At 38.9% G+C, this 25,655-nt stretch overlaps 5 protein-coding genes across 6 annotated transcripts; 3 read left to right on the forward strand and 2 right to left on the reverse strand.

Moving 5' to 3' along the window:
• Positions 1-698: 698 nt before the first annotated feature.
• On the forward strand, positions 699-8,883 carry LOC140267060 (cytospin-A-like). Its single transcript, XM_072362229.1, has 12 exons — positions 699-1,167; positions 2,117-2,234; positions 3,248-3,709; positions 4,705-4,778; positions 5,154-5,749; positions 6,182-6,269; positions 6,353-6,428; positions 6,507-6,543; positions 6,828-6,924; positions 7,006-7,122; positions 7,483-7,542; positions 8,064-8,883. Exons 2-12 carry the CDS (start codon positions 2,192-2,194, stop codon positions 8,151-8,153), a joined length of 1,740 nt encoding a protein of 579 aa, XP_072218330.1. The 5' UTR covers positions 699-1,167; positions 2,117-2,191; the 3' UTR covers positions 8,154-8,883.
• Positions 8,874-11,818, reverse strand: grcc10 (gene rich cluster, C10 gene). Its single transcript, XM_072362231.1, has 4 exons — positions 11,669-11,818; positions 10,665-10,718; positions 10,304-10,480; positions 8,874-9,379 (listed from the first exon to the last, which is right to left on the reverse strand). Exons 1-4 carry the CDS (start codon positions 11,724-11,726, stop codon positions 9,240-9,242), a joined length of 429 nt encoding a protein of 142 aa, XP_072218332.1. The 5' UTR covers positions 11,727-11,818; the 3' UTR covers positions 8,874-9,239.
• A 157-nt stretch (positions 11,819-11,975) lies between these two features.
• saysd1 (SAYSVFN motif domain containing 1) lies at positions 11,976-13,299 on the forward strand. The gene is made up of 2 exons (XM_072362230.1): positions 11,976-12,167; positions 12,842-13,299. Exons 1-2 carry the CDS (start codon positions 11,976-11,978, stop codon positions 13,163-13,165), a joined length of 516 nt encoding a protein of 171 aa, XP_072218331.1. The 3' UTR covers positions 13,166-13,299.
• Positions 13,300-13,983: 684 nt separating this feature from the next.
• Positions 13,984-18,773, forward strand: bpnt1 (bisphosphate nucleotidase 1). 2 transcript variants are annotated; one of them, XM_072361864.1, is made up of 9 exons: positions 13,984-14,263; positions 15,128-15,249; positions 15,365-15,469; positions 15,584-15,691; positions 15,841-15,889; positions 16,079-16,170; positions 16,247-16,444; positions 17,937-18,042; positions 18,218-18,773. In XM_072361864.1, exons 2-9 carry the CDS (start codon positions 15,130-15,132, stop codon positions 18,367-18,369), a joined length of 930 nt encoding a protein of 309 aa, XP_072217965.1. In that variant the 5' UTR covers positions 13,984-14,263; positions 15,128-15,129; the 3' UTR covers positions 18,370-18,773. The 2 variants fall into 2 exon arrangements, with proteins under 2 accessions (XP_072217965.1, XP_072217964.1); XM_072361863.1 differs by lacking the exon at positions 13,984-14,263 and adding an exon at positions 14,688-14,758 and having other exon boundaries at positions 15,125-15,249.
• A 391-nt stretch (positions 18,774-19,164) lies between these two features.
• LOC140266761 (serine/threonine-protein phosphatase PP1-beta catalytic subunit-like) lies at positions 19,165-25,446 on the reverse strand. The gene is made up of 8 exons (XM_072361862.1): positions 25,373-25,446; positions 22,807-22,938; positions 22,327-22,557; positions 21,992-22,096; positions 21,779-21,850; positions 21,225-21,376; positions 20,666-20,800; positions 19,165-20,581 (listed from the first exon to the last, which is right to left on the reverse strand). Exons 1-8 carry the CDS (start codon positions 25,422-25,424, stop codon positions 20,477-20,479), a joined length of 984 nt encoding a protein of 327 aa, XP_072217963.1. The 5' UTR covers positions 25,425-25,446; the 3' UTR covers positions 19,165-20,476.
• Between the last annotated feature and the right edge of the window lie 209 nt (positions 25,447-25,655).

Here is a 25,655-nt window from a genome sequence, read left to right on the forward strand (position 1 = left end):
AGTCTTCTTTAGTCAACACAGGCTGTCTGACCCCCCCCCCCCCCCCCCCCCCCCCCCCCCTTCATCTTTTTGACATGCTTTTTGGCAGCATACAGAACCATCATCTCTCTGCTCATATCGTGTTTGTGATTTGATTCCATTGCAAATAAGCAAAGAATTAGAATTTGTCTATTACGATATAATTTATATCAGGACATAAAGGATATATCAGATCAATTATATCAGGATAAAAATTAACACCAAAACCTAGTTCCCCTTGTACGAGTTAATTAGTTTCTACCGTGTCGCTCTGCATCTAAAACCTGTAAATAAAACATTTAATTTTTCTGAACTGCTCTGTTCAGGAAAAAATAATCTATCTCTTCTTCTACTGAAGCAGGCTTTTGATCATATAAAGCGTTGTGTTTATTATTGGCACAGGGCAAACTTTCTATTGCGGGTGGGCCCTCTGAATGACCCGAAACTCAGACTCTGGGGATTTTCATGGATGAATAAACAAAGTTATGCCGTGTCTGCTGAACGTTACTTGGGCTATTTTTTTTAATTTTTTTTTTTGCGCCCTTTTAGCCATGACAGATGCTATGTGACAGGACACACCTGCAGACTATGTGAAAGTATACCGGTTAGTCGTACCTGCGTGCCGCCACACCTGCATTAAACAAAAGATAATTACCCTCCTGACGGTGTGACTTAGCATTCTCTCACTCTGATTTGTCGGCAAAACAACATCTTACTCATCAGACAGTTGCCTTTATTGTTTTGTATTTTATTTTGTATTCTTTATGATTTTTTTTTAAAAAATAGTTCTAAATAATGTCATTATGAGTCCTCACATCGTTTATGGAACTAGCAGCTGCTGCGCAACCACTTTGTTTCTGCCTCCTTCGCTTTTTGACGCATTGGATTTAAAGGCGAAGCAGCAGTGTTGGATATGAACTGGATTCAAGTTATAGATATGGTCTGCCTTTTTTATTCTATAACACTGTGATGGATATGGTTTATCGGAGAAATTCCCCCGAAAATGTCTCTACGTCGACCTGTGTCTCCCGGTGAATTTGGAATAAGGGACGAAGGGCACCCCGGCAAGGAGGTCTAGACACTCGGAGAAGAAACCCACCGGACAGCCTGACACCAAACTGGACGGCCTCCAGCTGACAGACTGAGCAGGTAGGATGAATGAACCTTGAATCTTTATGGTGTGTGCAAGGTGGCTGATTGGATTCAACACCTGCCGTAGCGTAAACCCTTACATAAAATGGTATCGATACCGCCGAAAGGCTACAGATTGTTGATTAGAAAAAACCTTACTTCAAACTTTAGTCACCAGCCGAGCAGTTTAAAATTTGTCTGCACTAAAGAAATCGTGTATGAGAGTTACAGAAGAAACGATACGTTGATCTATCATTTTAGCTGTTTAGATTGTAGAGTTCATTCTCCCGATGGGCCGATCCTGGATTAATGTGTTGTCGCTGTAAAATAAATAAATAAATGAAATGATAAAATTACCTTCAAATGTAGTTCATCCTAACCAATGGCATATACACCGAATTAATCTGATAATATTCCCAATGTGTAGCAAATCTTGGTTATCAAGTTTAGGTCATCTGACTTTTACTGAAACCTCTGGTAACCTTAAATTGCATGGTTTGTTGGTAGAGTTTGGTCGATTCCAAAGCAAATCGGCTTTGTGTTGAAATGATCTTTTGGATTTAACTCAATAACTGTGGTGTTGTAAGACACATTATGTCTGGCTCTTTCATGTCGACCACAAACACGTGTTACTTCCTGAGTGTCAGATGACTCAATCAGTCCAAAGAAAGCTAAAGGAAGGTCCCTAAGTCTCTGTGTTATAGGTTGCTTTTCACTTGAAAATGGCAAACATTTATCTTTTTTTTTCTTTTTTTGTGATAAGTGTTCAACTTCAGTGGTTAAATGTTTAGCATTAAAGCTTTTATTAAATACAAAGCTGTAATGTTTAGCATTAAAGCTTTTATTAAATACAAAGCTGTAATGTTTGTTTTGTTTGTGGAGGGGGGGGGGGGGGGGGTTCAAATCAAAAGTTCATACTTGTGAAAAATGCACATTCATTCCCTTGTTTCCTTTGTTCAAATAACAGTGGAGCATCACAAGACAGAGGAGACAGTGAAGGACAACAGGGGCATCCTGTCAAGAAACCAAGCCCAAGTGAATCATGGGTAACCATAATGGCAAAGACAGCCGGCAGTACCCAACAGGTACCTCACACACACTGCACTTTTGTTTGACACAATGAAAAAGGATTCTTTATTTATAAATGTATGTTTTATTTTTAAGTATAGGTAATTAAAATGGAAAATGGTAATTCTGGTGTTCTCTATGATCATCAAAACATTTATATGCACTCAAGAATGCTCAATCTGCTTTTAAACTGAAACAAAAGCTGTATCCCAGAAATCTCGGTAAAAGTTGGATCCAGCAGCGTCAGGCTTTTCTTCATACCTTCATTCATATTCTTCATAGACTTTCAGTTCAAAGCATCCCAGACCAGCTCTAACTTGACATGTGAAATTGTTCAGCCTCACAAGCCTCGTCTTCGATCGACCGCTTACTCAGTTTCTATCTGATGTGCAGCTGTTTAAAATGCGGCCCCTGGTTTTTGTCCCTTGGCTGTCAGTAAGCAGGAAGTGGGCTCAGGATAGGGGATGAGAATAGCTCCACTGCTGCAGACTACACCACACTGCTGCCAGGGAAATGATGAGTTTGCAAAATCTTACACTAGAGCACAAGGACAAGGAGGGGAAGACGGAAAAGATCTCAAACAGCTGGAAATTTCTCTTGCCTGCCAAAATATGCATGCTATTAATTGGATAAGATCTGAATCACGCAAAATCATTTTCAGCAGCAGATGACACATCGGTAAAACTTCATCATGATCACGTTTAATTCATATAGGAATGTCCTTTGGAGATTCACAGGTCCTGCGGGATTCTCGCACGTCTAATGATGGATGGTCGCAGTTAGAGCAGCTGTTAGTAGATATGAGAAAATCAACTCTCCTCCTGCATCTTGCCACATGGGGGAACAGCGCATTTGCCTGCCAAGATATTTGCAGCAGAGGCTTTTTGCTGCATCAGTCAGAGCAGGATAGTTAATAAGGGAGTGGACACTGACTGCTTACATAAAGGCAACAGAAGAGAGGGGCTTAGCACATTTTTTAAGCTACGGATATTGGCATTTTCTTTTACCTTATATTATTTTTTGCTCTCAGATTCCCCTTTAGATTTCTTCCACACACCTCCTACCTCACCCTCAGAGGCAGAGCTGGCTGCCATGGCCTTACCCACTGCAGCTTCCCCTGATAAGGCACAGACTCCATCACCAGCCGACAGCACCACCCCTTCCACCACCTCCCCAATCGCAAATTGGACGCAAAAATTGTCGGCTCCCTCAGAGTGGGCAGTGATCAGTGTAGACAACGTCACCTCCTCAGAGACAAAAGTGAGCGATGCAGCAGGGAGACAGAAGGCCGTGGACAGAGGCTGCGACGCCGGACTGTCCAGAGGATCGCCTTCAGAGCAAAGTTGGCAGGAGAGAGATAGTGGAATGGAGCCACAGGCTGCAGCAGAGAGAGCTGGAGAGGAGATGACCTTGGTTTTAGCAAGTCTGATGGAGCACTATGGGGCCTCACTTGGTCTAACTCCCAACACTGATATTACCACAGGAGCAGTAGGTAAGCTCTCTTAGTTTCTGTTTCTTTTGTTTACTTTGAAGAGCTTTAAGTAAACTCTAACTGATCCTTGTCAGATATTGTGAGCAAAAGCTTGGTTACTGTGAAAAGTTGAGTGGGTAAAATATATTATTTTATATAAATACTCCTCAAATTGCATCCCAACAATCAAAAGTCAGGGGCTCCTTTAAGCTTTTAATTGGCACCTTGAAAATGAAAATAACTGATGCCCACAAAGAAGGAGAAAGCTATAAGAAGGTGGCAAGGAGAGATGTTTCCTCAATTCATGATTTACCTAAGACATTGTGGTTAACAGGAATATTTGAGATCCAGTTGAGTAGTTGAAGATCAAGAAAACATTCTGAGCCCTTGTCAGATTGCAAGACAAGCAAACCAAATCTCCTGTTTGTTAAATCGTCCTAAAAGTATTGCTGTCAGTCTTTACTGTGCAGCGACATCTGCACAAATCTGACCTTTTGTGGAAGCTTCATCAGAATAAAACCTTTTCTTCATCAGACTGAGGAAGTCGTAGTAGAACTTGTTTTTCTACAATGAGCAGATGTATGTTTAAATGAAAACGGGTTGCAGATTTTTCTCTTGCAACTCTTACAGTATGGGGGTGGATTGATCATGGTTTGGGCATGTGTAGCAGCCAGGACCACAGAAATATTTCACTGGTAGAAGGAACAATAGATTCAGTTAAATAACTGCAAATTCTGAAAGCAAAAATGAGGGTGACTTCAACAACAGGATAATAATCCTTAACACTTCTAACAGTGGGCAACCTCAAGTAGTGCAAGTTGGGCATTTTTTAACCTTCTTGTGCCAGGTCCTTAGTGTTCACAAATTAAGTTAAAGTTAGCTGTGGCTTTCCCTGTTTTCATTTAATATGTTTTCCATGAAAGACGGAACCTTTCAGGAAACAACTAACGTACCTGTTCTGATCACTGCTGTCAGACTTCAATCTATTTTTGTGTGTTTTATTTTCCAACCATCAGAGCTGCTCAGACGCTTTATAACAGAGAGAGAAGAACTGGTCGAGGAGTTGGACACGCTCCAAGAGACACACAGGGTGAGTTGAAAATGCAGTTCCTGGGCCACTGTTCATGGGTCATGAATCTAAAGAAAGACAAGGTTTTCTATAACATACAGCAAACATGCAGCAAACTTTATGGTTACCTGAGGTCCTTGACAACACACTACAAATATAAGACATATGAAAATCTTAAATTTCAATTTTTTATTTTTTTATCTTTAGTGTCATATGACATTACTGTAGCTTATTCTTAAACGACCCATGTTGCGATGATAAGAATCTCTCAACAAATACTTGGAGTTTTAAATCTATCCAATTATTTGCACACAGAGGTCATAAACGGTAGTAATGGAACCATACTGAGAATAGTCAGCTTTTAACTTGAGGTTACAGCGTTTGTTTTGTTCCCAGACAGAGCGGTTGGAGTGGAATCAGTTCCAGTGTGACCTGCAGGTTGCAGTGTCGGTAGCTGATCGACTGCGAGTCGAGTCGGAGCAGGCGCTCTGTTTGCTCCAGGACAGTCACAGAGCTGTGGAGGAGCAGCTGGCTCAGGCGCTCAGCAGACAGCAGGTGATGGAGCAAGAGCTGGAGAACCTGAGACATGAGCACAGAGACGTATGCCACAAATTAAGTGAACTCACTGTGCAGCAGCAGGAGGAACGAACCGAGTTGTATATTCTGAGGAGTATCTGCAGAGTGAAAGGTGGACAGACAGACCAACAGGGGGGCAAACAAGAACCTGAGGAGGTACCAGAGGTTAAAACACAGAAATTTATAGAGGAAGTTGAAACTGAAGCTAAACATGAGAACAGCGCAAATCAAGATGTAGTCGATAAAAATGGAGATCCTGATCCTGAGAAGGAAAATGGATTAGCAAATATACTGCTGACAGGAAAAGGGGTGGCGGAGGGATACATTCGTAGTTTGGCTGCTCTGGAGAAGAAAAAAGAAGGTGGTCGTGGACAGAGAGATCCAAGGAAGATTGTGATGCTGTCTGAGAGATCTTGGTGAGTCAATACGAAAATCCATGATAGTCATCCTACTGCAACCTTAATTGGAAAAAGTTGAGATTTTCTGACTTTTATTTCTTTGCAGACAATATGAACCAGTAGGTGTTTGAGGTTTTTCTCATTAGCTTCATTTGATTTACTTATTTACATCCATTTTTTCAATTTTAGACTTGCAATACATTCCAAAAATGTTGGAATTGTAAAGCTTTTACCATTCGAAGGCAGCGATATTATTTAGTCTAAAATAACTTTTTTTTTTTTTTGTTATTGCTGCCATCACAGAAGTGTTGATGAGCTTTGCCAGTAGCCCCGATGTAACCCCAAACCATCACAAAGCCTGGCTTTTTGGACCTGTTAATGACAGGATGATAATTTTTTCTTGCACAACAAAATATTGTACTTTTTAATTTTTTTTATTTTGTTCTTTAGGAGTCTCTCTCGCCTTCCACTTCAAACTGATTCCTCAAGTCCAAATGGGACTTCAAAAACCATGAGTACAACACTGCCCTTATGCAAGGTACAACATGTTGGGCTGATAGGCTCTCAACATTATGTAGAAGCTAAAGAGGCATTGATATGGTTGCTGTCTTTTAACTCCAGAAAGAAGAGCCAACAAAAGGGAGAAGGATGGACCACATTTTGAAGCGACAGGACAGTTGGTCCAGCTTCTATACGGGTGAGCAAATCTCCATTCTAGTTGTTTGAAAGCTAATGTGTGCAGTTGTGTGACTGTGGCTGCATCTGTTTGTTGCAGGAAAACAAGAGGATGATCAAAGCTCAGATTCTATCAAGTGAGGGGCTGTTCAGCTTTATGTTGATAATGACATTCCTACATGCTGAAGTCTGTGAGTGAAGGAGAGGCTTATTGTTAAATGTCATTTAATTGGTTTTCTAAAACTTGAAAGCAAAGCCAAGAGGAGATGTCCAAAATTCTCTCAGATTGCTTTAATCACAAGATTTGAATTTTATTTACCAGTGATGCCAAAATATTACTGCGTACCCCACAGATTTTAAGTGGCTTCTGACCATATTAGGAAAACTGATTATCGGTTTAAACATTTTCCTACTTTTACAGACCTCAGGATGGTTTCAGTGCATTGCTGAGGCGCCACGGTGGCTCCAGAAGGAACTCCCTGCTGCGCTGGTGCCAAAGTCGCACCCAAGGTTACAAGGTTAGAGAGGAGATCTTCAATATCACTGAGAAATTTCAGTTGTACGAGCCCCTGACTTTTGTTTTTCTTGCTTTGTGATAGAATATTGAGATCACCAACTTCAGCAGCAGCTGGGAGGATGGTTTGGCATTCTGTGCTGTTTATCACACCTATTTACCCACTCACATCCCCTACGACAGCCTCAATCCAGCTGACAAGGTAAAACTGTAACTGTACGTTCAGAAAGAAGTTTAGTGGAGATTAGAGTGCAGTCCAATGCTATATCCCTCAAAATTAAGGAAATTTATCCTGATCTGCAACCCAAATTTAATCATGACATTCAGCATAATAGATTTTCTGTAAACTTGCCGAAAGACAAAAAAAATACAAAGTACAAAATACTTTATTTATAGACTCTTGATAGAAAGACAAGAGTCAGATATATTTGTAGTTACAGATATAAAATAATCATTAAAACTAGGCATACATGTAAATGATCAAATTCAACACACAAATCCATCAATAAATGAGTAAGAATGTGTATTTTGAGTTGGTATAAAGGCTTGTTGTTTTTAACAGAAGGAAAACCTGGATCTTGCTTTTAAGGCAGGAGAGGGTGTTGGGATCGCAGCCACCCTGGTGAGACATTCTGTTTGGTGAAATTTACTCCAGATGTTCAGTGCAGATTTTAACATAATTCATTTGGAATAGTGATAGATTATGCAGCTTTAACCAAAAACTTCTTTTCAGTTTTATAATTGGATTAATGCCCATATCATGCTTTTTAGGTATTTACCTTTCTGTTGACAATAGTTCCTCTGTGCAGGTAAAGTGTGCACAAAGCTTTAAGTATACACCAGAGGGAATTATTTTTACCACAGAAGAAAAAGCTCCTAAACGGTCCAAAATGCCTCATCGAAGTCGAGCCTTTTCCTCTTTTTTTTTTTTTTTTCTTAATGCCTGCCTCGTGGATATTTTGAATTTATTTTAGAGCCTAAAGGAGTGTTATGCAATGTACAGTACAAGGAAATGGGTTTTTTAACATTAAAGCATGCAAAACGTTTGAATTTGGGTAGCAAAATGACTGAATATGGGTCTTAAGTGTCTACAGTATTATCGTCTCACTCCACCTCAATTTTTTTAACATAATTGTGTGCTAGACAGTGGAAGAGATGCTGAAGGCAGACGGACCAGACTGGCAGAGAGTGCTGGGATATGTCGAAAGTATTTTCCGTCACTTTGAGATGTGAAGTCATGCACTCGCTCCTCTGCTCTGCTTTTATTGGAAATCAAGATGGAGTTCTGCGTACAATGGACTCATCATCCAGGATTTAAAATGCATCTTCAGTATTGGTATTCATGAACTGGTTTTATGTATTAATACAGTCTCTTTCACACTGAGACAGTTGTTGGCTGACTCTTGGTGGCAGGAATGAAACAGCATTGCAACCGTGGAGCACTTTTTATTTATTTATTTTTTTTCACTTTACACTGGATCTGAACAGCTGCTGGGGAAATGTACTGTAGAGCAGAAAAATTACCTCAGCAACTAGTTCCACGTCACGGTCATATCACTGGGTGACGAGTGAGTTGGATTTGCACTGAGTTTAAAAAGACAGTTAAGGAGCACTTTAATGTAAACATAGTTGTGTAGAATTTTTAATTGGAATATTTCAGAATCTGGGTCACTTTATCTTGATGAATACTTTTTATTATGTACCTCTCTTGTCAATGTTGTCCTCCTGTGTGCATGCATTCAAAACTAAAACGCCAAAAATGGACAGACTGCAGACATGTCACCCAAACTCTAAACATGTTCTGTAAACTGGATTGTTTTTTTTTGTTGTTGTAGTCATGTTTTAACCATAAACACAACTAGGGCTTGCCTTTTGGGAAATTTCTATCCTGTATGTAAATGTGTGTAATTGTTTTTAATACATGTTTATCGGATGAATAGTTAATGCATTAATAAAGTATATACATGGAAACTTTTACCCCCGCAATTTATCTCAATACAACACAGATTCAGAGAAAACATTTAATTTTACAGTATAACAAAACTGACATATGGCAACAGTAAAAAAAAGTTTTTCTTTTTTTAAAACGAAGGTTTTAAAGGAAATGTTTTAGTGAGAATAGAAAGTGGTCATAGTGTAAAATGTAACAAATAAATATACATTAAAAAGCAAGTTAAACCACAACAGAATTGGCATCTTAGTGGAAACATGTTAGCGTTTTGATATTTAAACTTCTCCACAAAAAGAAAAATAAATAAAGGCATACATGATGGTCATGAGTCTATCTAAAGCGTTAAATGAAAGTGACGTGAACAATTCCTATGAAGCTGGAATGGCACCTCCTATAGGTGGTGTCGAAAGCGGTGGCAGGAGAAGAGACTTCAGTTTAGCAGACATGGCTGCAATTTCAGGGTCCTGGGTTTCATACATCTTCACTAGTCGGGCAAATTTTAAGACCCCTGTGAAGGAAGCAGGATCAATATCAGTTGGCATCTATGAAGAACAATTTATTTGAGGTACTTTACATCTCCAGTAGATGTACAGTACTGTACAAAGGTTTCAACCTCTAAAGGTTAAAGTAAGGATGTTTTTAAATAATGTCATGAATAATTTAAATGCTTGACCAATAACTAATTCTCTTTTCTTGTTGAGTGGCTTCTCCTTACATTTCATGATATAACCATTGCATGATAATTACAAGAATTTTAGGGAATAATTAAAAATAAAAACTTGGTTCACTCGCACTGTTCAAAGTGTTTGGCAGACAGGTTGTTCCTAATGTCTGCGCTGTCTGCTTCTTTAGCCTTTTCAAATCATCTCAAATGGACTGATGCTGAAATACGGTAATCCTGTCAGCTGTTGCAGGCCTTCTTGTTCTCATGGAGTCATACAGACTTTGGCTGTATATTTGGCAACTCCATGGTGGTATTGCATAAGGCTGTCTACAAGAAGGGACAGAGCAGACTGTACTTCCTGAGGAAGCTTAGATCCTTCTATGTTTGCCACAAGATGTTGTAAATCTTCTATAACTCTCTGGCTGGGAATGAAATATCCACCATAGACTGAGGGGAAGCAGCATTAGAATCAGTGACTCAAAGGAACTGGACAAACTCATCAAGAGTTTGCAGACATGGCTGTAGTTACTATTGGTTGAGTCTGTAGGACAGTTAAGATTTTGGACTGTGTGAAACTCCAGATCAATTAAACTATCCTGAAAAATCTCTCATCCAATGAAATGGGTGCAACAGTTCATTTTACTGCCCTGATTGCTTTCATGAGCCCACAACGTATGTACAAGGTGGTCAAGTAAGAGGTGATATCCATGAGCACACTGACAGGTCTTCACTGAACAGGTGCTATTTCTACAAGATCAGAAAGCTCACCTTCTCCCTCGTTGTTGAATCCGTAAGCTTTGATGACCTCCTGTTGAATCTGGGTGGCCACAGGGAGCACAAGCTGCAGCATCTTGCCCATGTCGTTGCAAGCACTCTCTCGAGCCTCCTCCATCCGCACAGCATTCTCTGGTACGGAGAAGGCCTGGATCACTTCGCTCAAAACCACTGTGGAAGAAACAAATCACACCTGTGGTTGCTCTGCAAGACATACGATTTCCATCTATCTTAATCAGCAAACAGAGAATGATACTCCAAAGATCAGGACCATCCTCAAGCTTGAATATACAGTGCTGCAACTGTTTGTTCAATATAGATTCAGCCAAAATGGGAACTGGAGAGAGGAAATTACCTCTGGTCTGTTCAACAGTCAGGGTGGGCTGTTGTGCTGGAGCTGAGGCCATGTCTGCCGAGAAAAGGGGGACAACAAGGTGTAGTGAGTCGACAAAGTGAAACTGCTATGAACAAGAGAGGGCCGATGTAGACAGAATTTAACAAAAGGGAGTGAACGCATGACTGTTAGAGCAGTTTAAATAAATGTCTATATATGTGGGGAAACCTAATTTAACTTCTACACTATTACGTGGTTGGGTAGGTGACAACAGTGGTGAGAAATAAATGTGCTATATAAAGTATATTCAATTTAAGCACACTTGATGTAGTCAAACTAATCCTTTATAATTCTTCTCACATGTTCATTAATAAAAATAAGTAATTAATTGTAAATTACCTATATACTTAGTTAATATTTTATGGGTTGAAATACTAGTGTAAAAATGTGTTAAAATAAACTACAACTTTAGGGTAGTAATATGTACATATATATATATATATATATATATATATATATATATATATATATATGTGTGTGTGTGTGTTTGAGAAATATGCCTTCGGAGCACTGTAACAAAACATTTTAAATTAGGCTAATACACTTTAACAGTTGCAGGTAATTTAGAGCATATTTTCTGTCAATATGTTCTAAATTAACTGTACTGTAGTAGTTCAAAGCGTGACATTAACATACTTTCTAGAGGGTACGGTTTTTGTTAGTACATTGGAAATGTACTATTGTATTTATCACCAGGGCATGTAGCCAAACCATTCATCCTCCGTTTACCATAAAAGTAAAAAACTAGGAGTTACACACAATTAAAACGCCAAAAAAATGCACGACTTAAACCGATAAAAAAAGGCACGAAGAAGAAGACGGCGTGATGAGTTGGACATCGATTGTTTGCTTTCTATCAACAATTTAAAACATAACGTCAGCCAAGAGCTTCCTAAGAGAATAGGACATATTTCCCTGAAAGACTTAACCAAAAGACACAAAGCTGTAAATGTTTGAGAACTCACCACTGATGAAGAAACCCAAAGCTAATAACAAAACCTGTGAAATGCCGTAAAGCAGCATCCGCTACGACAGTGGGAGTGTTTTTGCGACACGACTTCCTCCTTTGTGACAAGTACGTAAACTTAAACAAATGCGCTGCAATCGTGTAACTAGAAATCTCTCTGAAAAATGTCTAAAACGTGGAAGTTAACGTGAAAACAGCCATTTCCCCACGCGTAAACATCTTTTAAATGACTCTACTGAAGCAGGTGGAAGTTTTGAGCGAGTTCTGATTTTTCCAGGTAAAAATTAAGAGGACTTTCAGTATCGATGGAGCAGAAGCTCGCAGAGTTCAGAGCCAGACGACAGGCTGAAAAAGCCGTCAGGAAGAGTGAACCAGCTGGGACTGAGACGACAGAAAAAACAGAAGCGGACACAGCTGCTCAGTCTGACACGGCTGACGGTCAACTACCAGAGAAGATAGAAAACAACCGAACTGCTGCTGACAGCTGTCAACGCAGGGTAAGAGATCCCACAGACACCCCCCCACACACACACACAAACTGGAAACTATTTGGCACCAAATCGCAAATGTCTTCCTCGTTAACATTAGGTTGAGGCAATAAAGTGGGAATTAAATAAAAAGTATGAGGTTCTCCATTACCCCCACAGACCTAAATACAGCAAAGTCTGCAAAACTGAAGTTATTCACATATTAACACAGATGCTTAGTATCTCTGTACCTATTATTCTAATCGTTATTGAGTTAATTTGCTTTCAGTTGCACTTTTTACTCTGTCATTTAGATTTTACTGATTTATCTCAATGCAGACAACAGGGTTTCATTGTGCAATAAAATCTAAGTGTAGTTTTCTCATTTGAAAGTCACTTTGGATAAAAGCATCTGCTGAGTGACCAGATGCAATTTGAAATACTCGTCCTGTTTTAGGGCTTCGACAGTTGTATGAGTTGGATTTTTGCCTTGAATTATCATCTTTCACATGAACTCATAGAGGTTTTTGTCAGTCAAATGGTCCAAACCTCAAAAATATAAATTCATGAGATGTGTGATCTCTAATCTGCTGTGAGTTTGGAGTGATTGTGTGAGTGGTGTTACGTTGTAACATCCCCTAACCTACCCTGTAGATTTATTTGACGTCTTTGGCCACTGACTTTCTCTTTTGTCTTCTCTTTAGGACTGTAGAGACTGGCTGCTGGACAGCAATCTCGGAAGGTGGCTGGCGTCGAGACAGCTTGTCCTCTCAAACCTCACTTTGCTCAAAGTGCTGCTGTGGTTGGTTCTGCTGGGTCTGTTTGTTGAACTGGAGTTTGGCCTGCCCTTCTTTGTCATCTCCCTCTTCTACTGGCTCTACGAAGGACTTCGCAGCCCAGCTCCCCGAATGCCTGGAGAACTGAGTGCCTATTCAGTCTTCAACCCAGACTGTCAGCCTCTACTTGGCGCCCTCACTGCTGAGCAGCTGGAGGGAGAGATGGGTTACAGACCTCTGGCTAATAGATAAAATGCTTGTAATTTGCACAACTGTTGTGAATAATCAGAAATCTTTGTTATAAAAATGTAAATTTTTTCCACAAATCTACTTTAATTTCAGTTTTCCCTTTTTTCTTTATAACATATTAAATTTGGATTAGCTTACTCACAGTTTTATTCCTGTTTCTGCCTCTATTTTATTGACTTTTTCTCAAGATTTTAGTTGTGTCACAGGACGTCAAACATAGTTGTCGAATCGAAAACATCATCGTGTACAACATGGGGAATCGGTTTGTTAGATAACTAGATTTTAAAATCTGGCTGTCATTTTGGACACTAGTTATTGGGGTTTGGTGGAAAGTGTATGAATCAATTAGATGTGAAATAACAGCTCAGCCTGATATGGGGGCAACTTGCAGCCAAAAAAAGACCACGACCAACTCCTTTTCATTTAAATGAGAAAAACGGCGCTTTAACACAAACTGTAAAGCTTTTGATTTGTAGAATTTCAGACTACACAAATTTCTTAGAAATATTACTAATGAATGAGCTTTACAAAGTGTTGTCATGAACTCCAGTGTAATATTTCTTTAATTTAAAGATTTTATTGAAAAATTCATAGACATATTTTAACTATTCATTATTTAAGAGATGTAAAACTGTGAAATTTCTCATTAACGCTGAGTTTAAGATTAGCTGTATTTATATGACAGGACTTTCTGCTCCCTCTGACCCTATATGTCCCTCAAATGAAACCCGGCTGGCGCTAGGACCCATGGTATTTTTCACGAGGAGGACGTGCTTTATGCTTTTACAAGCAAACTGAAATAGTTCACTTCCGTGTACTTCCGCATTGGCTCAAAAGCCGTTTCTACTTTTACTTTAACTGAAAGAGTATCTAACTTAAGATTTGACATATGGCAATATTTCAGCCTGTGTCAAAAGCCATTTAATCCTTGATAAACATGTGTTTAGTGTACAAATCTCACTGAATATCAGGGCGGGCTACATTGCTAGCTAACAGTGTATGTTGGGTGCGTACGTGAATCTTTCTTCTGACTTTATTTTGGCTCAGAAGACTTACATATTTCGAAATCTGTGTCGTGCTTACAACTCTGTGCGAGCATCAGTAAGTATTCATCCCACTTCAGATGAAATGCACTGGGTATTTAATCCATCTAGCTAGGAGCACTAGCGTGCAAACTATTTAGCTTCTATTTCTGGTCATTTTCTTCCAATTTGCTAATCTATATGAATTAGTTTAGAATAGAGAGTTGTTGTTTTTTTTCATTTTACGACTTTTGGGATAGTTGGACAGTGAAAGGAGGCTATGGGTAAATTGTGTCAATCCAATGATTGCCCTCAGCTAAACATTTTTAATGTTCAAAAGTAATCAGAGAATGATTGCCTCTGAGATCTATGAGTTAAACACATTTTTTATGTATATAATGAGCAAAATGTTTAACTGTATTCAACTTGACTTCATTATTAAATTGTGTAACTGCAGACTTTGCGTTATTTAATTGTATTTTTATGGCTGTCATCTCACAAACGTGTCTGTCAGGGTACCTACAACCTTAAAGTAAATCAGAGTGAACGAGCTGTACTTGTAGCCCGGTTTCTTCTGATAAGCAAAACTTGCTAACCTTTAGAAGAGGTCCTTGTAAAAGTGGTTTTATCTTCAAGTCTTCTTTAAAGGTGGACTACCTTTGTGTTGAGCTCTTTCGTCAAAAATTGGAGTGTTTCATGTTGCTTTTCCCCTCCTTTTTTGTGTATCTTAAATCCTTCTTTTGACTGTTTAGTTGGAGGTTGATAGGCTACTATTACTATTAGTAGTTATTAGTTATTAGTTACTATTGCAACTTTTTCTTTTTTTTTCTTTGCTACTTTAGCCTGAGTTCTTTCACATTGAAAGATTAAAATGTTTAACAAAATTATTCCTGATAAAGATCAACAAGTTTTTCTTCCCATCTTCCTGGAACTAACCAACTAGCAATGTCTGGAAATCCCGCTTTGGTTATGAGGCTGGTGGCGTCTGCCTACACAGTGGCTGAAAAGGCTGGGGCCATTGTTAGGAAGGTGCTTCACAGTGGAGAACTTGGTATTGTGGAAAAGGTATGATCCATCTGTGTTTCATCTTAAAGTAACAGCAGAGCTAGAAAAAAATCCACCTACAAATGGAAAATGAACCAATTTTGATAGTTTTGACTTTGTTTGTGCCTTTATTCAGACAGGAGCTAATGATCTGCAGACGCTGGCAGACAGACTTGCACAACAGAGCATTTGTGCTTCTTTGTCTAGACGTTTTCCCAAAATCACCATCATTGGAGAGGAGGTGAGTGAATGTACAACTATATTTTTGACGTGTGCTGGCCAAACCGAGTCTAATAAGATTTTCATGTATAAACCAGACACTACTATCGGCCACATATGTTTTGTCTTCACACAGGACCTTCCAGCTGAAGAGATACAGGAAGATCTTATCGAGAATGGCCAGGTAGAGGATATCCTTCAGAAAAGCTGTCCAGAAGAGTTTAGAGCACTGAAAGAAGAAGAGGTAACAACCAATAGACTAAGAATTAAATTGATCTTGTCAGTCAAAACTACAAGGTTCATCTTTTTGAGAGCTTTTCTCTTGTTAAAAATTGGTTCAGCACCTCCGGTGGACATGTACTTACTGTTACTGTGTGTGTGTTTCAATCTCAGCTAGTTGTGTGGGTTGATCCCCTTGATGGCACAAAGGAATATACTGAAGGTAGGTTCTTCAAATACACTTCTCTAAAATCCACATTCTTCCCTGCGGGCTGAGTCATTGATGTGAGATCCAGTTCCTCTTGATAAGCGCAGCACATTTTGCAGTGTGATGACTGTGTCTACTCAAACTGCAGCCAAACAGTACAACAGTTCTGTGACTTCTTTCTAACGTCCTCCTGCTTGACTTTAGGGCTCTTGGACAATGTGACAGTCCTTATTGGTATTGCTTATGGAGGCAGAGCAATTGCAGGCGTCATCAACCAACCTTTCTACAACTACCAGGTAGAAACCAAAATAAATGATCTGCAGCTGCGCTTTTAAAGATGTGATTCGATCAATTGCAATGTTCCTCCCACAGCTTGGAGCAGGAGCGGCTTTAGGAAGAACCATGTGGGGAATAGTGGGACTGGGAGCCTTTGGATTCCAGCTGCAGGAAGTTCCAGGTGATAGACGGATTGTCACTACCACCCGTTCCCATAGCAACAAGGTGGTAACAGACTGCGTAAACGCCATGGAGCCTCATGAAGTTATAAGAGTGGGAGGTGCTGGAAACAAGGTGAGCTGGATTTAGAGCATGTTAGACTATAGGGTGGGACAAGACTTCAGGGTGTGGTGTGTGTCACTGTTCAGTGTTCTTTTGGTATCACTGCGTCTTCATACCACAAACCGTGGTTGGAATGGTTATTTCTTAAAAACTCATAAAGTAAATGTCAGCAGATCTCAAGTTGTCAGATGTTTTCCTGATTTTATTATGTTCCAGACTCATGTTTCAATAGAATTCAGTAGATTTTTTTCTCCTTAGTCTGTTTACATTTCTTCACAATGATGCAGCAAAAACGAGTTGGTGGACTTTTTTAAAATGTTTTATAAATTCTTCATTCTTCACTTAATACTTTGTCAAAGTACCTTTTGCAGCAGTGGCAGCCTCGTGCCCTCTTATGAATGACGCAAAAGGCTCGTCATACCTGTCCTTTGGAAATGTCTTCTGTTCTCGACAGTAACATTCAAGCTCAGCCTGGTTGGATAGGGAGTGCTCCAAGCTCTGTTCAGGTCTCTCAAGAGATGTTTACTGGGTTGAATTCCAAACTCTTTTCAACACCTTTGTTTTCTTGAATGAAAGCTTCAGGCCTGCATTTTGTTGAAATAGAAAATGATCCTGACCAGTTGTTGCAAAATGTTTGACTGTAGGTACGGTTTTATTTAATCAGGTGGTGCTCAGTGTTGGTTTCCTCCACACGCTGCCATGGGAATTGTGGCCACATAGTTAAGTTTCATTAAATCAGGGGGTTATGCCTTTCATTCTCTTCAGAATTTTCAGGTGCATTTTGGCTATTTTAAAACAGGCCTATCGTGACTTTTAGTAAGGAATGACTCTCTGCCCACTCTACGATAAACTTTTCATAGACTGTAGTGATGGTTTTCCTTGTATGAGGTTCTTCTCTACAAAGAAACTCTGGATATCATTCATAAAGCTCATTGGTTTGTTGCTTGTTTTTCAGATCAAGGCATTTCGTTCTTGATATTTTTGTGGTAGGACATCCAGATTTATGAAGTCTGTTGATGGTCATTAAGTCTTCCTTGGTACAATTCTGTCTTGCAGGTCTACAGGTGATTCTTTAATCCTCGTGGGTTGGTTTCCCTCTGATTTACTCCATCAACTGTGAGACCTAAATCATGTCTAATAAGATCCTGTAGGGACAGGTGGACTGTGATCATATTGTAGATACGGCTCCTCTGGTACAAGTAGGACACATCATAGATATACTTACCGGTATGTAATTGGGACATTTCTATCTCCTAATTTGAGTAAGATAAAAAAATAAAAAAATAAAAACATTTTAGCTTTGCCTTTGTGGAGAATTGTGTCAGAAGTGGTGCGAGGGAGAAAACTGAATCCATGTAAAGATGAGTTTGAAACAACATGGGAAAAATTGGCACGACACATCTAAACAGGAGAACTGGACCATGAAGCTGATTACAACAAAAACTACATTTTAGAAATAATCAGTACACTTCATTTAACTTTGTTATTTGACTCCACTCTGCAGATAATCCAGCTTGTTGAGGGGAAGGCTTCGGCTTATGTTTTTGCTAGTCCAGGGTGCAAGAAGTGGGATACTTGTGCTCCTGAGGCTATCCTGTACGCTGTTGGAGGTAAAGAAAAAACAATTCAGTCTCTCTAATTTTAAATGTTATTTGTGCTTTCTCCACGCACTACACGAGTTAATCTCTGTCTTCACATTTAAGAACATGCCGTTTTCTGATTTTAAAACTGGTTTGAAAATGTTTTTTCTTAAATATTTCACCATTTGCTCCTTCTCTCATGCAGGTAAACTGACAGACATGTATGGAAATGCTTACCGCTATGATGCTGCTGTAAAGCACATGAACTCTGCTGGTGTTCTTGCCACACTACGCAACCATGAGTACTACGTCAGCAGGGTGCCACAGTCAGTGCTGCAAGCCCTAAAATCTGATTGAGGTCTGCTGTTATCTCCTTCTGTGGTGCAGAAAATGTCTTGGATTCACACATAGAAGTCCTGTTCAGCAACATTGTGTCAAAATGTTATGAGGCATTTCAATATTTTTCTCCTTGTAAGTTTTGATTTATTTCAATTTCATCACATTTAAATGGACATGAACAAACATTTAGAAAATATTGTTTAATCCAGTGCCTGAGACAGAGTCTCACTGTTTATGCACTTAACAATATTACTGTCACAAACAGAAAGAAAGCTCAACAGCACTTCCATTTTTTCACCTGTTTGAAACAAATTAAAACAAATCTCTGGTCGTTTTTACATACTGTTTCCAATTTGAAGACTTACAGAATTACATGGGAAATAAGGATGTAAATAAATAAAATGACCTAGCTTTAATGTTCATTGGTAAGCTGGAGATTATTTACTGTACTTTGTTCAATAACCACTATGTGTAAATGGTGTAATATTAACAGCAGAATGCCAACAACAAACAAAGTCCCATTATCTGGAACTTTTTACACTGTCATGCAATGACTGGAAGAACAGTGCTCATTGTGTAAAGAGCAGAAGACTCAGCTGAGCTGTGGACACTACAAAAATGAATCCTGTACTTTAAGACATCATCTTACTGAAAGAGATGCCTTGTTCTTCACCTTCTTCTTTTATACCTTCGTCACAGTTTGTCTACACATCTACAGAATTTACCACAATAAAGGGCACAAACTCACTCAAGATAATCACAAGTTTGTTTGTATCCAGAACAAGATGGGACCCATGTACACAGCTGCATTACATTTTATAAACAACGGAAATTCAGCTCATTAACAACCACAAATGCTCGATCAGGGATGTGAAGTATAAAAAAGGTAAACGCAGAAACAAACTGATCTCATGAGGAGCATCAGGTGTATACAAATGCCTGACTAAAGGCAGAGCATTGGTTAACTTTGGCCATTCTATGTCAAAGAAGTTTTAATTGCCATTGCAAATATGTGTACTTGTACAGAGCAAGATTTCCTGCAATATTTATTGCACTTAGGTCATCAAAATCTCTGGATTTTATTTACCTCCATGGAGAGAAAAACATTCATGAGTCGCGGGGAAAGTGACAGCTGTCATGTCTGTGGATGATTCTTACATAACATTTTACATTTTGAGAAATATTCTAAGTTACTTTTGCCAAAAGTTAGATGAGAAGACTGTTAAATATATGTAGCTTAAGCAAGCAGCTCAGACCCAATATTGAAAACAAGCAAGAAAGCACAGCTCAGTTTAGATAATTCAAATCAATCTACCAGCAGATATAAAACTCGCGAGTTAACATTTGCTGTCACGTTGCTTTAATTGGTGCACATTTTCTTTTATTTGGAACCAGTAGCTCCCTGCTGGTTATAAGGCTGTGGGTCTTCACCAAGAAACAATCATACATTTGTCATTTTTTGCACCTTGAACTAGACAAATCAAACTAAATGCCACATTTTAAACAGATGGTAGGTGACCGAAGTTACTTTTAGCTAGTAGTCTTTTTGCCAAGCTAAGTTTTGACTGGTGGGTGTTGTTTCATATTTCACAGATGACAATGGTATCAATCGCATCTGACTGACAGGAATAAAGTAATCATATTTCACAAAATGTCTTTATTACTTCATGGAGTCTAACACTATTGCAGATATATAAGAGGGAACTGAGGTGAGGCACGAAATATTTGGCCCTACAGGCTTGTAGAATTTGTGGATTTTACGTCAAGTCTGACAAAGAAGTCAATCATACAAGCGTGCGTGCATGCATTCACAAAATCACAATGAAAATTTTTAATCTGAAGGCAAAGAAGCCTCTTTGCCCATTCTACAAGAGATTGGAATAAATAATCCTGAATGGGTTGAGTAGTAGGAATAAGGGTTGAGTAAATGCATTCATGGCATCCAAGAAATGGAAAAAAATACCACTTGTGTTCATAAAAATACCCACAGAACAAGCAAAAAACACTCCAGGGGTTTCTATTTACACAAGAAGCTGACAGAGAGAAGGCCCGAGTGTTTGATGCAGCCTGCAGGGATGTGGTCCAGAGCCAGAGGGAGGAGGAGCAGGAGAGTGGGGCCGGACGCTCACCTCTTTTTAGGTGCCTGAGCGGTGCGAGGCGGTGTGACAGGGCGTCCTGAATTCACGCCGCCATACTGGTACTTAGCTTTTTTCTCTGATGGCTTCAGGATCTGAAAGAAAATACGTTTATATTGATAGATAGAACTACATAAGTGGAACTTATGTGCCAATATAAGACGCACTGAGTTATCTACCTGGAACGAGCACATGAGGGACTCATCCACACTCATCATGCCGCCTGCGTTGTCAAACTCCCCGCAGTAGTTGGGAGCTGAAAACAGAGTCACCAGCTGCCGCTTTGCAAAGAACTCATAGCCATCTTCTACAACCTGTTGGGAGGCAGGTTTAGAGCTGAGACCGCTCGACCGCTGATAACAATTTGGCAGCTGCTTTGCAAATTAAATGAATCAAATGCCAAAACGAACTGATTCAGACTTTCCAAATGGGAATGAGTGCTGTTTTTCTTTACCTTCTTTGTACACAGACTATGTGAAAGTACTGTAAGAATATCTCTGGACTGCTTTGAGTAACTTGATTTTTCATTGTTCTTATTCATCCAATATGATTTTAAAAAACAATTACTATTAATGTTATTAATATCTTGGTGACAGTGTGTAATATACATTAGCAAAAAAAATTGCCTTGACTTAAATGATGTGACAGATATATTAATTTAATTTAAACCTGCATTAAACTTATACAGCAGAAATCTGGTGTAATTATTTCTTTATTTCGTTGTAGCCCAAGAGTTACCTGATGTGCCCGGCAGATGAGGTCCAGGTCATGGCGGTTGAGGAACTTGCTGACCACATCAGCCCCGAAGGTGAAGGAGACTCCCCGATCATTCTCCCCCCAGCCCTGCACGTCTTTATCTGGGTCCGACCACAACAAGTCACAAAGCAAACCTGGAACAAAGGTGAGCTTGTTCAGAAATGCAAGCAGCAGAAGAAATTAGGCAGAGTATCACTGATAAATACATATTCTGCAAGTACAGATAAAAGTATCAATGACACAGTTACACGTACAGATAAGGTGAGCTCAACTGGGCTGGACAAACCAAGTTATTAATGGGAGTATGTCCAACGCCTCAACGAAACTAGCTGTCTTAATACATACCCATGCTTTCCTCTTTTTACAAAAAAAATCAAAACAATAGAACATTATATATGTACATATATATACATTATATGTATATATATATATATATATATATATATATATATATATACATATATACATGTTTTTGGTGGGGTAACATTGCAAGATATTCTAGAAATGTTCATTTGAATACGTATAATAAAACCGACCTGTATCTGGGACATCAGTGGGTCTCATGATGCGACGGATTTGTTCCATGGACTGCAGATCAGGTGAGAGTCCTGAGGGAAAAGAAGAATGACACGTTAATGAATAATGTTCCAGTAAAATAAAGGAATGCAATGCTAAATGTTACCGAATTCCTCAAGTTAAGGTCACCCTTTGGTTACACAAAGGCAAAAAAAAAAAAAAGCTTCACAAACCTCCATGACAGCAGAAGATCTTTTCGTCAATTATCGCAGCAATGGGCAGACAGTTGAAACAGTCTGTGAACGTCTTCCACAGCTTTATGTTGAACCTACGCTTGCCTGAGAAAATGAAAAGAACACAAAAAAACTGTGAAAAACAGAGTAAATTGTGTTTGTAAATTTTACATTTGGGAGAAAAGAAGTGGATTTAGATTCAGATGTTATAGTTTATGCTCTCTGCGTCATCTATAGCAACCAGAAATGTCCTTTTTTTCTCTCTTTGTTCCTTAGTTAAAACAAACTAAATATGTAACACACTGAATCGCTAAAGTGACATTTCTTAAACTTACATTCATCATAGAAGCCGTAGATGCGATTGATGGAGGCACACTCGTGGTTCCCCCTGAGCAGGAAAAAATTTTCAGGGTATTTGATCTTGTAGGCAAGCAGCAGACAAATGGTCTCCAACGACTGCTTCCCTCTGTCCACGTAATCGCCCAGGAACAGATAGTTGGCCTCTGGAGGGAAGCCTCCATACTCAAATAGCCTAAGCAAGTCTGTGTACTGTCCATGGATATCACCTGGAATTAAATATTCAACCTAAATTACAGATATATTGCAGGGTAGCTGAGGACTAATAAAATCTTAATTCAACTGAAGACTGTTATCTAACAATTTTACAGTACAATAATTGCATATTTTGTGTGTGTGCATTTTAAAGATAAACAACAAGTAAAACTTAGAGACACATGCTCAGACAGTAAGTATGTTAAATAAATAAGAGGAACAAATTAATGACAAAACAAAAGATAACTCTTGCTGGTTCTCACCGCAGATTTTAAGAGGGGCCTCGAGTTCTAGCAGAATCGGCTGACTCAGGAAAATCTCTCGAGATTTGATGCAGAGCCCCCGAACCTCAGCCTCCGTCATCTGTACGACCTTCCCTGGACGACATCCTCGCACTGCAACACCAAAGGTAAAACATGTATTGGAATATGAAACTTTATACATGTCAACAATCCCAAAGATTCCTAATTAAAGACAATGATTTTTAAACACATTTTTGTGCATGAAACGTTTATAACAAAATGTGAAAAATTTCATTTTTTTGCAGCATCATTTGCTTTACTATTGGCCAGGTTTCCATTTACTCCAGTCTACATGGATTGTTGTGAACTGGCAAGTACAAGCAAGAACAGCTTGTTGGCTCTGCTGGAGGTGTGTGAGTGAGTGGGGGCGGTGTGCAGGGCAGGATCATGTATCAAGAGAAAAACAAGCTTGCTAAGTAATGTGTGAGCACTGGCCATTGTTGAAAAAGATGGTCAAAAATTTTATGAAACTTCTTAAAGTTATACAAAGCGGAATATTTCTAATATAACAACATATAGATTTACTCTAAAGTTGTCCCTCTTGATCATTTAAAAGTGAGTGGTTGTCTATTTCTGTATAAAGACAGACCCTCTGCTGGCACTTGTCTTGATTCCTCTTATTTGTATATGTTAGGGATTAAGTTGAGATGCAACTTTTATGACCAAGGGTGTGTAAACACCAGCCAATGACAGTGATGACAGTGTTCCTGTTCACACACGGGTACTCATGTTCAATCAGTAGAACGTGGACTTTGACCCTCCCTCTGAGGTTATGCAGAGGTGTGGATGTGCTTTGTTTCAACAATCTGTAAACTTTATTGTTATCCTTTCTAGGATTTATGGCTTTGTTTGTTGAGACGGCACTTCCTTGAACATTGTTGCTGTAGAGGAAGGGCCAAGTTTGAAATCATGTGTTGACTTCATATGCTAAGCTAAATAATATTAATATTAATAATAATGAATATAGGTAAAAGTAATACCAAATTATGTTAAAATGCCATGCATCAATCTTCAGTTTAGAATAAAGTCAGATCTAATCATTTTAAATAATTTTACTTTTCTATTGCAGATGTTAAATTTGTCTCTACTTCATGCAAAAAGAGTATTTTATGAAAATAATTCAAATAGAAAAGGAGCTCTTATGACTATAGCTTTGTGCATGCATTATTTTACCACTGTTAGAAATGTTTAATCCAGTTTATTGTTATCATCTACCTAAAAGCGTGTGATGAAACCAGTCCCTACAAGTACCCCTCTTTTGTCATGCAGTTATCCAGACAGTAAATGGTCATTAACTGATTAAATAGTCCACCAGGGGTCCATTAATTTGCTTAATCAATAATCACTCTTATCTCATCTGTCCAGAAAGAGTTTGACCATCTCTTCACTCTTTTGAATGCATCATTATCTTCAGTGCTGGCTGGAGAAGTGTAAGTGTTTGTGAACACACCTGAAGTAATTGCAGTTTCAGAGTATGGCTGCAACAGTTTGCTATATTTACATTTAATTTTCTAATATCTTTCGTAAGTAACCTGCGCCTTTTTTACACACATCTTTGGTAAATTGGAACTGACACTTTTTGCTATGCCACCTTCAGTTCAATCTCATTTTAAGCAAATTTTTATCTCATTTTACTTCCTGCTGCCAAACAGCTTTTCACACCTCAGCATAGATTAATATATAACAACTATTAATAAATAACAACTTCAAGCCACACCTTCCCTCATAACACAAGCACAAATAAAATGGAACATTTCTAAACTTCAATAATAATTCAAGTTCATATGGATTACAATTGGAAAATCTGCAGTGACATAATGTCGTAATCATTCTCAATTAAGCTGCGTTAATGATCCATAAAAATATTTGAAAACGTATTAATAAAATAAAAATATCTAAATACACTTAAGTAAGTCCACTTCAAAGAGAATAGCGAACTTGAAATAGACGCATATCTGAACTGTGGACCACAAGTGAAAAAAGAATAAGATATTTGTATTTGGTTAGTGAGGGGGTGTGTCGGGGAGGTGGCAGCCTCGTTACTGTAGCTACCTGCTCTGGCAACGAGAGCCGTTAGTGTTACTAAGCAACCACAACATTCCACGGTTCCACTATACTGCGTTTTAATGAGGTAACACTAATCTGTTTCTGCTACTCGGATGTTTTTTCTGTTAAAACGTTAAGTTAAAAGATTAGTTAGCTTTCTCTATGCGTTCAGGCTATTCTGTCACCACTCTCGAAATTTGCAGGTAGTGCCAGGACTATTTATAACTAGTTATTAAACGGATAGAGAGAGCTACTAGTTACTGATACATCCTAACGTTTAGATTATTGGGGTGTCTTTAACGCAGTGGTTAGCTTTCAGCTTGGTGATGAGCATCACTAATAGCTCAGGGTGCAATGCCAAATGTATTTCGATGTCGTAAAGTTGCAGGTTACACTCAAATAAAAGCAGTAAACAACAGAACAATACGGTCGTCCTTTCGGCTAAAACACAAAAAGGCACAACATCACAATGCTAACCTACCTTCCAGTAACCGAGAAATGAGGCTGTCAACGTTCAGCTCGCTCTCCGCCATGATTCTGACACACACACAGGCACGTCACTGGGCAACTATTACCCCGTGTGTTGACTTCGAGGCTTGAAAGAGGAGGAACCTCTGTGCTGAACCAGTTTCTGTGTAAAACTCACATTTTTCATTCAGGCCACCCAAAGGAGACATATTATGTCTAAGATGTTCACATTTCACTCTGTAAAAATGTTAAAATGAGGGGTGATTTTTATCTGTATGATATGTTAAGCATGGATA

This window comes from Leuresthes tenuis, unplaced genomic scaffold (genome assembly GCF_036924035.1).
Source record: "Leuresthes tenuis unplaced genomic scaffold, fLeuTen1.0.hap1 SCAF_13, whole genome shotgun sequence".
Classification (NCBI taxonomy): Eukaryota; Metazoa; Chordata; class Actinopteri; order Atheriniformes; family Atherinopsidae; genus Leuresthes; species Leuresthes tenuis.

Coding starts and splice junctions, on each gene's coding strand:
- LOC140267060 (XM_072362229.1), top strand. CDS start 2,192: ATGGGTAACCATAATGGCAAAGACAGCCGGCAGTACCCAACAG. Junction 3,710..4,704: donor TATTACCACAGGAGCAGTAG/GTAAGCTCTCTT, acceptor TCCAACCATCAG/AGCTGCTCAGACGCTTTATA. Junction 6,270..6,352: donor CAACACTGCCCTTATGCAAG/GTACAACATGTT, acceptor TTTTAACTCCAG/AAAGAAGAGCCAACAAAAGG.
- grcc10 (XM_072362231.1), bottom strand. CDS start 11,726: ATGCTGCTTTACGGCATTTCACAGGTTTTGTTATTAGCTTTGGGTTTC. Junction 10,719..11,668: donor TTTGGGTTTCTTCATCAGTG/GTGAGTTCTCAA, acceptor TTTTCTCGGCAG/ACATGGCCTCAGCTCCAGCA. Junction 10,481..10,664: donor GACTGTTGAACAGACCAGAG/GTAATTTCCTCT, acceptor TTTCTTCCACAG/TGGTTTTGAGCGAAGTGATC.
- saysd1 (XM_072362230.1), top strand. CDS start 11,976: ATGGAGCAGAAGCTCGCAGAGTTCAGAGCCAGACGACAGGCTGAAAAA. Junction 12,168..12,841: donor CTGACAGCTGTCAACGCAGG/GTAAGAGATCCC, acceptor TCTTCTCTTTAG/GACTGTAGAGACTGGCTGCT.
- bpnt1 (XM_072361864.1), top strand. CDS start 15,130: ATGTCTGGAAATCCCGCTTTGGTTATGAGGCTGGTGGCGTCTGCCTAC. Junction 15,470..15,583: donor TCACCATCATTGGAGAGGAG/GTGAGTGAATGT, acceptor GTCTTCACACAG/GACCTTCCAGCTGAAGAGAT. Junction 18,043..18,217: donor TATCCTGTACGCTGTTGGAG/GTAAAGAAAAAA, acceptor TCTCTCATGCAG/GTAAACTGACAGACATGTAT.
- LOC140266761 (XM_072361862.1), bottom strand. CDS start 25,424: ATGGCGGAGAGCGAGCTGAACGTTGACAGCCTCATTTCTCGGTTACTG. Junction 21,851..21,991: donor GATCTTCTGCTGTCATGGAG/GTTTGTGAAGCT, acceptor CTTTTCCCTCAG/GACTCTCACCTGATCTGCAG. Junction 20,582..20,665: donor CCCTCATGTGCTCGTTCCAG/GTAGATAACTCA, acceptor ATTTTCTTTCAG/ATCCTGAAGCCATCAGAGAA.